Source organism: Phalacrocorax aristotelis, chromosome 17, assembly GCF_949628215.1.
Source record: "Phalacrocorax aristotelis chromosome 17, bGulAri2.1, whole genome shotgun sequence".
NCBI classification, from domain to species: Eukaryota; Metazoa; Chordata; class Aves; order Suliformes; family Phalacrocoracidae; genus Phalacrocorax; species Phalacrocorax aristotelis.
In genome coordinates, this window is record NC_134292.1 from 10,321,007 (window position 1) to 10,336,750 (window position 15,744).

The 15,744-nt window shown below is 51.3% G+C and overlaps 1 protein-coding gene across 5 annotated transcripts in view; it reads left to right on the forward strand.

Moving 5' to 3' along the window:
* Positions 1–13,856, forward strand: part of NACC2 (NACC family member 2) — a 64,628-nt gene extending 50,772 nt beyond the window's left edge. For all 5 annotated transcript variants that reach the window (XM_075112187.1, XM_075112191.1, XM_075112188.1 and 2 more), the window contains exons 3-6: positions 2,021–2,188; positions 5,068–5,173; positions 5,466–5,563; positions 8,093–13,856. In XM_075112187.1, the coding sequence (XP_074968288.1) occupies positions 2,021–2,188; positions 5,068–5,173; positions 5,466–5,563; positions 8,093–8,592 (872 nt within the window). In that variant the 3' untranslated portion in view covers positions 8,593–13,856. The remainder of the gene's footprint in view (positions 1–2,020; positions 2,189–5,067; positions 5,174–5,465; positions 5,564–8,092) is intronic.
* Positions 13,857–15,744: the final 1,888 nt, after the last annotated feature.

Below are 15,744 nucleotides of genomic sequence, written 5' to 3' on the forward strand. Positions count from 1 at the left end.
TTTTACCTTTTAGTTCAGCCTGTGTGTAACCTGCAGAGGACTCTGGCTGGGAGCTGACGGTGGCGTCCTCCTCCATACCCACTGCTCCTCTCCCCTCGAGATTCGCATTTACTTTGCAGCGGCCCTTGGTGAGCACGCCTTGCCGGAGCCAAAAAGCCTGCGAAGGGCAGCAGAGCGGCCCCTCCCTGGGTGTTGGTTGCCCCATACCTAGTGCCCGTCTGCTTTTGATTTGTTTAAGCTGGAAAAAAAATACTAGTATTTAAGTGGGCATACTCTGTTTATCGCTGTTTGAAAGCATCAGGTCTTTTAGATGCCTCCTTTCTGTGAGCAGATGACGACTCCCATCTCCAAGGAGAGGGTGCCGGGTGCTTGGGAGTGTTATTAAATAGGGAAATACTGCAGTTGGTGAAAATTCTGTGTGTCACCAGGACATCAGCACCACAAAGCCCAGCTGCTTTACGTAGATAATCGGGCCGCGATGGCAAGAGAAATTAGTTTTAAAACATCGTGCGAATTGTTCTGCTGCTGGTGGTCCTTAATCAGGTAAGGAAATGCTGCTCTGCCACGGTGCAGCTCCTCAAGCAGGGGTTATTCTCCTGGTAGTCCGGCTTTTTAGGGAAGGAGGGAGCGGTGAGGGTGGGGATGCTTCCAGCCCCGTGCCTGCGATAGGATGCCACAGCACAGCGCGGCGGCGCGGGGCATGTCCTAGTTAGAACAGTGCTCCCATTGTACGGGAGCCATCACCCTTCGGTTACTGCAGCAACAAGTCTGCAAAACTTGTTATTTTATCTAGAGAGTGGAAAAATGGCCCCCAGAACACCGAAATAATTGCAGGGAAAGACACCTCTTGAGTAGGAGACATTTTGAGTCCAGAAACGCTAATTTCTGGGGTTTTTCTTCTCTCTGTATTTATAGATATTGAAGCACAGAGCTGGGTTTGATTTTCTGTGTGGCACTTGCCACGTTATCAAACCTTTTATGGGGAAAAAAGTGGGATCGTTGTAGAGCTGGGCTGCCGTTCAGATCTGTGGCTGCTCCCGCCACGTCCCAGTGCAGCTGGAGTTGATGTACCCCCGTGTCAGCCCTATTTTGCTGTCAAAAATTGTAATTTTAAGCAAGCCTGTGGACTTGCGCTGTAAATGAGCTTTAGAAAGTGAATCCTCTGTGTGCCCACGAGACCCAGATGTGCACAGTGCTGGGAGGACAGCTCGGTAGGTTCAGCTTTTTGACGTTACCGGTTGCTGATGGGCAGCGGTGGGCTCCAGGGGCAGTGCGTCGGGGCAAGTCACAGCTCCGTCCTGGCAAAACCCAGTCATTTGGTTTGGAAGCCACAGCTTAATAACGTTTTTTGGTTTGTTGGTTGGGGTCTCTCTTGTTACTGAGGGAAACGTTAGCCTGCAAAAGGTGGAATAAGAGAAGGTGCTTTGCAGGGTGAGTTGGAGCTTGCAGGAGGAGACTGGTGGGTGCCGTCCTCAGGGGAGGCTGCTGTGACCTTTCTCGGTGCAGTGGGTGTCTGCAGAGTCTGACTTTTAACTTCTGCAGGGAAAAAAAAACATCAAGAGAAGTGGTTATGGTACTGATGCAGATATTTACCAAACTGGGGCAATTTATCACCTGTTTTAGAAACCCCTGGTGAAGTAACCTGTGGCTCTTCAGGGAGGGTTTGGGGAAGCCAGCTCCGTATGCTGCACTTCCAGAACGATGCCAGCTGTGCAAAGTTGCCCATTTTCGTAAATTATTAACTTAGGAAAAGTTAAAGCATAATTAGATTCCAAGAATCCCTCTTGCAGAACCCGACTGCGCATACGAGACTGCTGCGGTAGGTGGTGGGGGAGACCAGGGCATCTTCCCACACTGTCGGGCGGCATCTGCCCTGCGTTCGATAGCCCTGGCGAACGGCTGTGTTTCTGGAGGGAGGAATATTTCCAAGAGCTACCTGAAAAAGTCAAAATCTGACCTTCTGTTACTGTTGTGCCTGCATAATTAACTGTTTTAATGTTTTTTCCTTTTAATTTTTAAGTTGCTCAAGAGAAGCCAGAGCAGATCCCACTGGAGAACCGCTCCTGCGTCCTCATACGACGGGATCTCGTTGCTCTCCCAGCCAGTCTTATCAGTCAAATCGGATACCGTTGTCACCCAAAACTCTACTCGGAGGGAGATCCTGGAGAAAAACTTGAGCTTGTTGCAGGTAATAAGGGGGTAACTTCTCTTTGCTTGAGCGTGCCTGGAGGTGGCTGATGTTTTCCTTCTTGAAACGCGTTCTTCATCTTGCCCGCACCATTGCGGGAGTCGTGCGTCTTGTGCGCCCTTGCTGTGTCTTTCTGGATTATTCATCACCAATCATCTTCTGAAAGTTCAAAGTTTCCTTTAATTTGCTGATAGAAAAATGTGTCATTAACAGGATTTATTCAATTGAATTAATTTAGCATTTTAATTGAATTTTCCAGCTTGTGTTCTTCCTGATTGGTGTGGGCTGCATCACAATTGCGTTTGATTTAGATGCACAGATCTAAAAAAAAAAAAAAAAAACCAACAAAAAACCCTATTGCATTATAAGATTTACAAAGCAACGGAGATAAAATTTGTGTCAGTGAACAAGCTTTGAAAAACCTGTAAAAGTTTTTTTTAAAATTGGGGGTGTTACTAAACGGTCAAACACTGCACTAGGAAGGAAGAGAAAGAATTGGTTTCGGCCCTTTCCTCTAGCCTTATTTTCATTTTTGGGGGAATTTACAATATTGGGAAAATTCACTGCTTCTCTAGAAAGGATTTATGGCCAACCTGAGGTGGAAGGTGGTGCTGTTTAGCTTTTAGTGATACTGGTGGTGTAGAGCTGGATAAAGAAAGAAATCCAGTAGCTGTGAAGCAGCGGCCGTGCCCAGGTACCACAAGCACTGCACAGAAGATGGATGTTTGATGGTGTCCAGATCAAATCCCAGTTTAAATAATTATATTCTGCTTTTATAGGTTCCCCCCAGCTTCAGTTGGCCGCACTGGTCCTCTCAGCTTATAGTGTCGTGACGTTTTTTTCCCTTGGACGTAGCTATGTTTAGATGAAGCGATCTTTGCTCGGCAGCTCACACCTGCTGCCCAGGCGGGGAGGTTTAATTAATACCTGTAAAGCCCTTGGTATGAAAAGGGGATGTGGCAGCGCAATCAATCCAAATCGGTTGCCCTTCCCTTCTGGTCATTTGTCTCTTGGCGAGTAGCCTGGATTTATTTTCAGTCTGTTGAAGGAATCTGAATTTCAGGGAATGCCCAGAAAAATTTCCATCTGATGGAGGATGGCTCTTTGATGGAAGGCAGGAGTAAAAACACACGCCGCAACACCGCGTACAACCACAAGTATTTATTTTGTATTTGGAATGTTAATTTTATACCCATTTACATTTTATGTGTGACTTCTTAAAACCATCAAGTGGTACAGGTTATTTTCACAGTGAGAGCTGCAAATTGGCTGGAGGCAGCTCCGCTTGATTTACATTTTTCAATCTGGAAAAAAAGTAGATTAATATCTCTAACCGATAGCAGCGGCCTCAGTTATTTTTTATTTATTAAAGTGAAGTTACCCTCGGTAACGTATGGCGTTCCCTCTGATGGCTTATCGCTCAAAATACTGCTGCCAAAGAAAGGCTCCGCAGCTAATCGCTGTCTCAAACCTGGCAAGACCTGGGAGGGGGGCTTGACCCCAGAGCACGCTGCGGATCCTGCAGCAAGTTTTCCTCAGCTCGCCATTTGGCGTATTCGCCTTTTGTCTCCCAGTTTTCAAGCCATAATTGATTCTGCAAACTCCAAGCGGCCGTCTGCGAGAGGGTCTCCAGCGAGCCCTGTGGTCGCCGTGGTGCATCTGGCGGGCAGTTACTGAGCCGGGGGCATGGTGAAGCAGGACGGCTCGGAGATCCGGAGCTAGGCTGGCTTTTTCCGGGGCAGGACCGGTGGCCCGGGCTGCCGGCGGCGGCGGGGAGGGTGCCGGCAGCTGCCTTCCCCAGGCAGAGGGTCGGGCTCGGGGAGCTGCTGGGCACCGGCCCCGGCACAGCCCGCTGGCGTGGGCTGCTCTGCAGCTCTGCCTTCATCCAGAAGGTCAGGGACAATCATCTGTAGGCTATCCTGGAAATCCAGGGGGTAATTTTATTTCTCCAGTAGATGTTCTTGTATCTTGAGAACAGAGCGTGTTCTGGATCCAGATACAACCCATTATTTAGACTTAATTAAAAGCAAATACCAAAACCCTCGCGTATAACAGTTCGCTTGAAAAATAGGATAACCTCCCCCTGCGAGGCGATGCTGAGGCAGGAGCGGTTTGGTCTGTGTGAGCTACGCACAAAGTTAGCGTGTTTTGATAAGAAACCTGCTGCAAAGCCCTGCCAAGCCCCTGGACGTGTGAAGCCGCTTTGGCAGGAGCTCCTTTTTCTTCCGGAGAACATCCTTAAAGGCAGGGTATTTCAAAGTCAGCAGTTCCTGTGTATTAGAAGTAAAATTCCCTGCTCACCAGAAGTGTCACGAGGTGATGGGCTGGGGCTTTTTGGAAATTGTTAGATCTGTAGTGTAACCAAGTACCTTTCCTGTGCTAGATGGGGTTTTTTCCTTTCTTTCTGATCATATGTTCTACAGTCTTTCACTTGAGAGAAGAAAAGGCCAAATGGATTGGGGTTTTCTTCCTCCAGAAAGAACAAATAATCTGATCCGTACATATAAAATCACAGAACAAAGCCTTGCACTGTGTGTCTTTGGAAAAAAAAAAAAAAGAAAAAGAAAAAAAGAAAAAGGGAGTCCTTTCATTTGATTTCCACAGACTTCCTTTCCGTACAGATAAAATGAGGAATTATTATTACCTGGGGCTTGCCAAGACCCCAAGGGACTGTGATCACGGTCCCTGATAGGCTTTTCCAAAATTGCTGCCATTCTTGCCGGGCTTCCGTAGCGGCGCGTGAAGAACACGCTCGCTCCCGTGTCACACCCCCGCCAGGACCGACCAGCGCGGGAGGAGCGGTTTGTTCGTGGCTCGGAGGCGGTGCTGCCGGCGAGGCAAGGGTTTAATTTAGAATTCTCCCTCTCCAACTCTTCCAGGCTCAGGTGTTTACATCACCCGGGGGCAGCTGATGAATTGCCACTTATGTGCCGGTGTCAAACACAAGGTCCTTCTGAGACGTCTTCTGGCCACCTTCTTTGATCGGTACGTGCTCTTTGTGCTCTCCCAAGGGATTCAGTTTATTTTCTGATGTTTTAACCACATTAATAGATAATGTGTCACGAGCGCTTCGTCCTCCGTGTGTGCCGCGCTAGTTCCTGTGCTTCTTCTCAATGCTGCTTGAACCTGAGCACCCATTTTTCCGATTCCTTGCCTTAAAATCACGTAACGTGGTGATCCCTCCGTAAGAACCTGAAGGGGAGAGGAGGGTGTCCCCTCGCGATGCGCTGTTCCCCGCCGGCCCCGGGGTAAGGGTCCTTCTTTGCCTTTCTTGCAGGAACACGCTCGCCAACAGCTGCGGAACTGGAATCCGGTCCTCCACGAGCGATCCCAGCAGGAAGCCCCTGGACAGCAGGGTTCTTAATGCAGTCAAATGTAAGGAGAGAGATTTACTGCATGCCGAGAGCAAAGGCGAAACCTAAGCAGGGACGGCCTTCTCTGTTGAGTAATATGGGAACTATACATGGTGAAATTACCTTTTAGGAAAATTAACTTGTCTTTTATTTTGCATAATTTGGGGGAGGTGAAGTGAATATTTTTTTTTTAATTTGTTTGGCAGTATCTTAATATAAAAGATAATTGCTATTGACTCATTTGCCATATTTTAAAGCACCGGTTTTGCAGTAGATTATTTTATTGAAAGATGCTCTAAACAGGGAATGGAAATTGTTTTTGGCACCATTCAGAACTTGATACCACTGAAACAGGCCGTCTCCGTGAGCTGGCTTTTACGCCCTAGGGCTCTGGCTTGCATTCGGATCCATCTGAGAGCAGGGCTCTGCCAGATCCCCTGGTTTACAGGAGCAGAGCGCACAGCTCCAATCCACCTCCCAGAGACACCCTCTGAGCATCTCCTGGAGGTGCCGGCCCCGCAGTGCCCGGGCCGTGGTGGTGCCCGAGAGCGGCCGTGCTTTGCAGTGCCCTGGGCTTTTGGGGCTGTTGGTTCCAAAGCAGTAAATGTGCCCCAGGAATCAGGGAATCCACTGGCTGCTTCAGCTCTGGTAGCGTGGGAGGGTCTGCTCGCCATCTCGCTGGCAGCCTTTCTGTTAGGTTTGCAGTCTATTTCCTTGTATATAATTTGTAAACAACTTTTTTTTAAAAAAACCAATATGTAAAATGGGAGCCCTGCTGCAAATAATTGCCTTGTTAAAAGACTGCATAAAGCAACAGGGGCGTTTGTTTTTAACATGTGAACTCCACACAAAGCCCTGCACCACGCTGCGTGGCTCGGCTGGTCAGTCTGTAGAGCCGCTGAGCTCTGTCTCAGAGCTGGGGGTACAAAAGGTTCAGCTGTTTAACACCCCTTCTGCTCTCCTGCAGGTAAGATCCCCTGTGTTTGCATGATTACACGACACCCTAACTTTAGCCAGGGCTGGGATGTGTAGGGCTCCCTGATGGATGGCCCTTCCCTCTGCATGTTTGTGCCCGACGTCTGGTGTTTATACAAGAAAGGAGAGTTTTGTTACTTCCATCAAGGTAGTTTAATTATTTATGGCAGGCACCAGAAATAAATGGTTAAATATTTGGCTCTTGCAGTCACCCTTGAACACAAGGACAGAAGGTGCCTGCTGGTGAGCGAGGAGCTGGGTGGTGTGGGAAACCCTGATGGGTTTGTGCAGCGTTTACCGTGGGCTTGATACACAGTGGAAAGCAATGCGTTCTCTCACCCTCGCTGGATGCTGGATAGTAAATCTTTATGTAAATATTATTGCGCTGGAAAATGAAACTCTAAGCAATTTTTAAAATTATTTTTTTATTTTTAAGATTTGGAAGGTAAATCATTCCTCTCCCTAATTGTTGCCGTGCTGCTGAACTCCAGGGGCCTTCCAGCCACCCTCTGAGATCTGTAGCACACGGAGAAAAGGGATAAGATGGCAGATGTTCGATACATAAAGACAAAATCACTAGACTGTGCTGTTGGTGCTTGCCCCCGGCTTGTGCGTGGTGCTCTCCTGGAACAGCTCTCTGTTCGCAGCTTCGCCCTGGAGAGCCCTGGCCCCGGACCCTCCAGCCTTGGTCCTCGCGGAGGCTTGCAATGAGTTTCAGAGGTTGGAAGGGCATCGCTGTCTAGTGACCGTGCCTACAACACTCTGTCGCGTGTCAGGGCATAGACGACATCTTGCTGCCTGAATTTTGCAGAGAAATATCCCATGCACAAGCTTTAGCTGATCATTACGCACCGCGGCAGTGTGATGATGTTGCTCCATAGCATCAGGCGCTTGGCCCCCATGGAGGAGCAGGGCTGCAGCCAAGGTATCGCCCGGCTTCTCCAGGGTACGTGCCAGGGTACTGGTGGGACCCTGGAGCAGCCGCGCTGGCCGGGCCAGTGGCCCATGCAGTGCTGGTTGGCCCTGCGGTGGCCGGCGCGAGGTGTGGGATGGGCAGGGGACGGTCCTTCGGGTTCCGCCGCTTGGTCGAGAGCAGCTCTGAGATTTCCCAGCCCTGCAGCTCTGCCTGCACCTCCGTGGTTTTAAGAGCCATTAACGGATCTGCTGTTGAGGAGTTCTTGTTGACTTTTTCTGTGCCCGTTGCTGCTTTTGGCCATGGTGCCGCGCTCCGGCTGGAGGCCAGGTCCTGGAGGCAGGAGCCTGGTACCTCTGGGGCTCTCTGGGTTCCTGGGGAGCGGTGGTCCTTCTCCAGCCCCCTCCCCCGTGCCACCTGGGATTTTTATGCCTTCTGGTTTTATCTCTTCTGGGTTGTGTCTGTTTTGAGCTGAGGAGTCCTTCTCTGTAAGTCTCTCCTTGCGAGAGCTCTGGCCCACGGGCAGACCTCCGCTCCGTGGCATCAGGCCACGCTAAGCCTTGCGGCAGGTCTCTGGGACGGGACAGAGGCTGTGATCACCTTTGTGCCACCTTTGTGTTGCTTTCTCTCAATCCTCAGCTATGTGTATCCCTGTCTTTGCAGTGTATTGTCAGAATTTTGCCCCGAGCTTTAAGGAAAGCGAGATGAATGTTATAGCAGCCGATATGTGCACCAACGCCCGCCGGGTCCGCAAACGCTGGCTGCCGAAGATTAAGTCCATGCTGCCGGAAGGGATGGAGATGTACCGCACGGTCATGGGCTCCACCACAAACAGTGTCCCCCTGGATCCTGAATTCCAGCCCAACACTGCTCAGGTGTTTGAGCAGCGAATCTATGCAGAAAGGAGGAGCGATTCAGGAACTATAGTAGCCTTGAGAACTAACACAGTGAACGTAGAGCTAAGCAATGGTTCCAACCAGTCCTTCGAACAGAGCGAGGATGCCGAAGGGGCTGGCTCTGTGATACAGGAGGCAGCTGCCACAGATGCTATGGCATCGGATACCCAAAGCACTCCACAACCTTTCGAACAAGGTTCAGGCTCCTCCAGCCGGCCCGAAACTCCCGTGAGAAGACAAGATGGTACTTACGGAGGGACTTTATAAAGAGAGCAAACGTTTCGTGACCTATAAGGGATCTGTAATACTAAAGCTGCTTGCATGCATTACTAATACAAAACAAAAAAATGTGATCAAGCCACTTACCTACTGAACTGCTACTGTTGCCTGAAAAAAATGTGATTTTTATTCTGCTTGTATTTAAAATTTATGAAGGAAATAATCGCATTCGTTATACTGTAAATGACTAGGTCTGTGGCGACCTACTTAAAAAAAAAATATTGGGCTCCTTTTTTGATATTCCTGAGGTTAGTCTATAAGATTGTAGCTTTTTTCTTTTTTTTTCCTTTTTTTTTTTTTCCTTTTAAGAAGGGGAGGAGAAAAGCTAGCCACCCCCCCAACCACCACCACGCCCCGTCATCACCACCCCATCCATTACTCAGCTCAGAAGTAAAGCCATCGTTAACCTTGTCCTCTAAAGAAAGTTTTACCGTCACTTAACAGGAAAGCAAGGTGTGTTAGGGTACAAGTGCTGTGACTGGCGATGTTTGTCTCTAGCAGAAGGGCTCTAGCCAAGTGGGGCAGGGTGGGGGAGATCGTTAAAGGCTTCTGGCGTCGGAGGGAGCCCCTTGCCGTGGGTGCTGCGGGGCAGGGTGCTGCAGGGCAGCGTGCCGCGGTGCCCAGCCGCCGGCGGGGGCTCGGTGCCGTTGTCTCGGGGAGTTTTATCCAGTTCCCCGGAGCAGGGATGGTTCCACAGGAGTTGAGGCTTGCACGTGTCGGGAGGACTGCGTGGGATGCAGGTGGAGACCCTGGCCAGTGTAGTGGTTGTTGTCGGGTTTTTTTCCCAATACGGCTGGGTTTTGGGTTTGGTTTCTCCCTCCCTCCCTCCCAGCAACTTCTTTCTGTTTGCTTCTCCTTGCTTGCACCTTCACATCACCCGCTTCTTGGGCTCGCGTCACCCCACTGCACCCCATCGCCGCGGGGCACCGGGGCGTGCAGGCAGGCGGACCAAGTCCAGGGGCCACCTCCCGTGGCAGGGAGGAGCCCCCCCTCAGCCGCCTGCGAAGGGCTTTGGAGAGGAATCCGAGCACGGAAAGTGTGGTGTTCTGGCTCCGAAGGGCACGGAGCCGGGAGCTCCTGGCATCAGCTCCCGGCAGCATCCGCGCCGGAGGCAGAGCACGGTGCAGCTGCCGGCGTGCCGGGCTCACCCGCTGCCCCCTCCCCTCCGCCGGGGCCAGCAGCAGCCTGCTCTCGCTTTTTAATAATTTGAAGTGTACTGGATGCAAAAAGGTTAAAAAAAAAAAAAAAATTAGCTTTTTTGCCCTTTGTGAAGAGGTTTTGGGAAGGAGGAAGCGTTTCGCCTCTTGCTCATCCTCCAGACAAGGCTTTCTGGGGGAGAAGCCCAATGTTGAGTTATTTGTCATTTTTTTTCTGTTGAAAGCTGATGTCCCCAGGCTGTGCTGGCTTTGGTGGCCCTGGCTGGCCTCGGCTCCGTGGTGCAGGCACTGGGATGGGACCTGCGGGTGCCCCTGGGGCCAGGCCGGGCAGCGGGTGCCAGCTCACCCCCTGCTCGCTGCCTCCTGCCCTCTCGCCCTCAGAAATCCCCCCAAAGCGGCCGTAATCCTTCCTGCAGAGCCGGCTGCCGCAGGGCTCCGGGCGCAGCCGCTGCCCGTCCCCGCTCGCTGCGGCTTCGCCGCGGGGGCTGCGGCCGGGCCGGGGGATGCCGGGCGCCCGCGGGGGTGCTGAGGCCGGGTGCCTCCAAGGGACGGGGGCAGTGACGTGGAAGCCGAGTATGGCTTTTTTTTCCTTTTCTTTTTCAATTATTATTTTTACTGTGACTTATCGGCGTGCTTTAATGATATTTACAGCTTGTTTTTGACAAGTTTGGGACTATGAACAAGTGCAAGGTGCACAGAGAGTCACTTTTGAAGGCTACTGTGGCTGTGCTCTTCTTTTCTTTCCTGCTTTGGTTCCTGAATCCAGACAGCGCTTTTGCTCAGGGTTTTCTTCCTTCTTTGTATTTCCATTGGGAAAGGGGGAGGGGGGAGAGGACAACCCAACTTTTGGCCATTTGTTTTGTTTTCTTCGATACTTGAAGCAGGTTTTTTTGCATCCTAATAACGAAGCTGTCTGGCGCTTAGCCTGTTCCACTGCTCCTTGTCCGGAGGAAAACAAGTATCGACGGTGGGGTGGTGTCTGCCTCACGCCTTGCACGGCTCCCGGTTTTTGGCACGGCTTGGCTCGGGCGCACCGCGATGCGCCGGACCGGGTGCCCTGCCGGCGGCGGTGTCGGGGGCCGGTGCGGGTGGCGGCGCGATGAGCCGGTGCGGAGGCGCGCGGTGCTGCAGGGGAGCGGGGATGAGCATGGCTGGGGGCTCTTATTTGCACTTTACCCACGTCAGCAAACAAAACTCACGTTCTTGCCGAAGCTCGGAGCCGGGTGCAGCTCGTCCAGCGCCGCAGGAGGAGGACAAACCTGAGCGGGGGGACCAGGGGGCTGAGCTTGGGGTGGGCGTCTTCCCCAGCCACCCCCGAGGAGATGGAGCCGTTCGGTTCCTCGGCCCTGGGGGTGTCCCCGTCCCCCCGGGAGCGGCTGCTGGGCTGCAGCTCTTGGGCAGCTCGGCCGGGTTGGCGGGGCCTGGGGAGTCGGGTTTGGCTGAGGATCCCCCCGACCCCCCATCGCCTCCCCGGAAAGTTTGGGTTTGCCAAAAGGTTGAGGCAAGCTGGGAGCGGATCCGGGAGATCAGAGGTCGTCCCTTCTGTGTGTGTCTGTGTGCATATATCTGCCTATCTATATATTTTAAAGATACTGCAAAGGATTCCTCCTCCTCTTTGGCACCTGCTGGGGTTTGGCGAGCAGGCCGAGCCCTCCAGCCGGGGTTCGCAGGTGGCTGTAGGTATTAATTCTGGACCAAACCCGCGCCCAGAGAGACGGCCCCGGCCGGCGGGGCCACCCCGGGGGGGGGGGCAGCAGCAGAAGTACTTGAATGGCTTAGGACAGAGAGTCTGAAGAGAGTCAAGTTGCACAGTGAAAATATATATTTTTATACCTAGCACAACTTCCTGTATATTTTTGGGGTTTTTTTCTTTCTTTTTTTTTCCTTTTTTTTTTTTTTTTTCTTGATTTGGGTTTGTTTATTTTAATAATAATTATTATTATTAGGAAGGCAAACTTCTAAAATGTGAAGGGCGTTGGGTTTATTTCCTTATCTGGTAGATGAGGGCAAGCATTTTGCACTAATGTTTCCTGTGTGTGGAGGATTAATGATATGTTTGAAAATGTTATATGGTAATGATTGTATTCCTCTGGAAAAAAAAAAAAAAAAAACACACAAAAAAAAAGTAACCCCTTTAAAATACTGAATGTAAGGTGAGAACAGAGCAGTCCATCGATTGTATGCGGCTTTCCTGAGTGCCTTAGAATTTTTTGATCATTTTTTTCCAAGGGAAACAGATTAAGAAGATCAGATCATAACCGACTCCTTCCTCCTCTTTGTTTACGACACTATTTTAAATTATAGAATTTGGGGCTGCTTTATAATGTGAATAGGAATCTGCATTCATCTAGGTCTGATAGTGTAAAATCAAAGCATCAGTATTTATGGTATGTCTGCACCTTTATTCTTATGCTTGACTATTAGCAATATTACATGTATATTATATATCTAAAGTTATACCAAGCACCTTTAAAGAAAAACGGAGTGTAAGCATACAAGTTACCTGCAGCTGCCATATAGTGTAGAAGCCAGCCCTTCTCCTCCTCGTCAGCGCCAGTTCACGCCACCATCCCGAGGGCTGGGGCTTTGCGGAGGGGCCGCACGACCTTCTGCCGCCCCGCGGGCCCGCGTCTCGGCGTCCTGCGGGTCCAGCTTTGGCCGGGGGGTCGCGGCCATCCACCCCCCGCCGCCGGTGTCCCACGGGCCGGGGACGTTCCCGCACCGGTTTGGTGGCGGTGACGCCGGCGCGGGCAGGAGCTCCGTGGAGGGGGGCTCGGGAGAAGGGGCGACGCCGGCGTTGCCGCCTCGCCAGCAGAAGATGGGGAGCGGGTCCTTTTTGCCACCTTGATGGTTTAATTCTTCTAACTGTGGTTTCGCCCTAGAAATTCCCCCCGGGGGGACCAAGGGGGTGCGGGGCTGGTGGCGGGGAGCACCGGGGCTCCCCTCCTCCGGCCAGGCGAGGGGCTCGACCCAACGCAGCCCCCCAAAACTGGAATCGCCCATGGCTTAACCGGCGTTTGAGGGAGCGGAGCATCCTAGCCGTGGTGTTACGCAGCGGACTGCCGCCTCCCCTCAGCCCTTTGCCACCAGGGTTTTGCTCAGATCACTTGTTTTTTCTGGAAATCGCTCGCCGCAAACGGAGAAGGGCCACCGGGAAAGCGGGGGGAGCCCCGGCCGCCCCCCCCGGCAGAAAATCCCCTCCACCACATTACCAATCCGCAGCCATCTTGGGCTTCAACTGCTGTTCAAAGTGTTCCTGCTGTCTGAATCGGTCGTGCTGTCAGCAAGCGAGCCCCGAGCGCGCGGGGTGGGGGGGAGGCGAGCGGGGAGCTCCCCAGCCCCGCTCGCCCCGGGGGGGCCGGCATCTAACGCACTCACATTGGAAACCCCTCAACTCCTCCGATGAGGTTCTTCCACTGTTAAGCGTTTTGCACACAAAATTGAGATTTTTATGTCAAGGTAAAAGCCAAAACTTGCAATACTATTTTTAGCAGACAAAAAAAAAAATAAATAAATAAATAAATAAATAAATAAATAACAACTGAATATAAATGTATAAATATTTTTGACTTGAACATTTGGATGGCACTTGATTCAAATAGAACATTAATCCTTTGGACAGAATGTTTGGGAAAAAAAGGACTTAAAGTACAAGGTTGTTTTTAAAGTGTCTTCATAGGGTATTAAGTAGTACTGTAATTCATGACTGTTAAAAATACTTTCTGTGCTGTAAGGAAATCTCACAGTACCACTGAATTATGTTCCTCAGCTGTCTCAGCCACGAACGATGCTAGCTTCTTTATTTTTTTTTTTTTTTATCGTGCATTATTCACTAGTATTTATGTGCTCTTACTCTGTATAGTTAAGACTGTTATTTTGTAGCCATGGCTGACACGATATATCAGTAACTAAAAAAAAAAAAACAACAAAAAAAAGAGAAAAGATTAAGACCCCCGAGTTGGAACTGTGCTCATAGCTGTTTTCATATGATGAAAAATCCATTTAAAAAAAAAACAAACCACCCCAATGTGATCATTAATTGTAAAACGCTTTGTAAAATTCACATTTACAAAATAATAAAGTAAATTAAAAGCTTTTCTTCGCTCTGTTTTCTTTTTTTTTTGGGGTGTGGTGGGTGTTGTTAATAACAAGCGGTTGTTAGTAGCGGCGGCAGGGGCTCCACGGCCCCGTGCCGCCCCGAGGGGCCAGGCTCCGCTCTGAGGTGCGAAACGAGCCCCAGCCTTGGCCAACTGACTGGTTTTGCCCAAATCTGGGCGTTTTCGGAGGTCCCAGCCTTGCCCTGGGCTCTCCCCCCACCTCACCTGAGCTGGCTTCGGCGGCTTCGGGCTTTCTTTCCTGGACACCTCCCTTCCTCCCTCCCTCCCTCCTGTGCTTGCTTTATTTATTATTATTGTTTTAAATTGAATCCGCAGCCCCCCGAACCGGCGCTCGGGCGCTTTGCCAGCGAGCAGGGCCGAGGCTGGAGGATGCAGCGTCAGCCGAACCCGCCGCTTCCCCGCGCCGCTGCGCCCTCTCTGCCTTGTTCAGCAAGGGAGAACCTTAACCAGGCTCCGAAAACACACGCAGGTAAATTACTGCTACTGCGCCCCGGCCCGGCAGCCCCGCTTCCAGGGTGGGAGTCAGCACCCAGCCCACGGACACCTGTGATGAGTTTGCCAGGCCTCGGGCAGTGGGGGGCTCGAGGCCGGCGCGCGATGAGGATGCTCTCTGAGATGCTGCGTTCGCCGCCCCTGCTGCTGGCGGATGAGGTGCCGGCGTGTGGGAGGGAAGGTGCTGGGGTGGTGAGGCCGTAGGAGAGCGCCGGGAGGTCCAAGCCTTGTCGCAGGGCTCCAGGCTCGGGCTCAGCCCAGGGGTGGGGTTGTTGCAGGAGGTGATGTTGTCTCTGGGATGAGGAGAGGGGAAAAGGGTGGCAAAGCCCCCAAGAGCCTGAGGTGCCCTTGCAAGGTGGGCGGGGCAGGGTTCAGGGACCCCCCCCCCCCCCAGGTTGAAGGGAGGGCTGGGGGTGTCGGGGTGCTGGGAGCAGGGCGGGCTGTGAGGCTGGTAATTCCGCTCTCCATAATTTTTATCTTTTTTTTTTTTTCCCCCAACCCAATTGGCCATAAAATTGCTGAGAAGCTGCATTTCCTCTGCTTAGCAAAAAAAAAAAAAAAAGTGCCTAAAACCACTTGCATTTGGGGTTTCATTTAATCTCATCTTACCGAAAGGAAAAACACAGAAACTTGGATGCTCATGTACGGCACATACCGCCATGTTATATAAACCATTTCAAACTGATTTATTCTAAATGAGTTGTTATAATCAGAATTTTCCTTACGAGCAGCTTTCTTGCAAACGTCAGTATTTCAGGGGGAAAAAAAAAAAAAAAAACCCATCATACGACCGCTCCAATATTTCAAACTGATTACTTATAAACACCATTTCTAAAATTAGGTCTTTGGTGTGCGGTATTGTCAGAGTGGGTGTATTATGATCTGCAGAGAGTATAAAAAGATAAATGAGTTATTTAACCAAGTAAACGACGTTGCCGTAGAAATGTGCAGAGGGAAAGCGTGCGGGGGGCGGTGGGGGGGGGCAGGACCGGGCTGTAGCGTGCCTCGCATTGCGGCAGCCGAGAGGGGCCGGCGCGGCGTGCGGGGAAGCCGGTGGGGTGAGCGTGGGGCGGATGGAGAAAGCTTTCCTCTTCGTGTCAATGTTGTGGTTTTTATTGCTATTGTTATAAAACAGCCTGTCTCCCTCTGCCTGGCCCTGATTTCGGCAGCGCCCGCCGGGTGAGAGGGAGAAGGCTGAGCCGCAGGGCGATGGGTGCACCCATGGGTGCGCTCTTCCCCAGGGCATTAAAAAATGGCTATTCTTTTGATGCTGTATGGGATCCCAGCTGATTTCTGGGGGGCAGCTCTGGGTTTTAGACTCAACCTGTCTTTATTTTCTCAGGATCTGCTGCAGAGGGAGAGACACCGGAGCA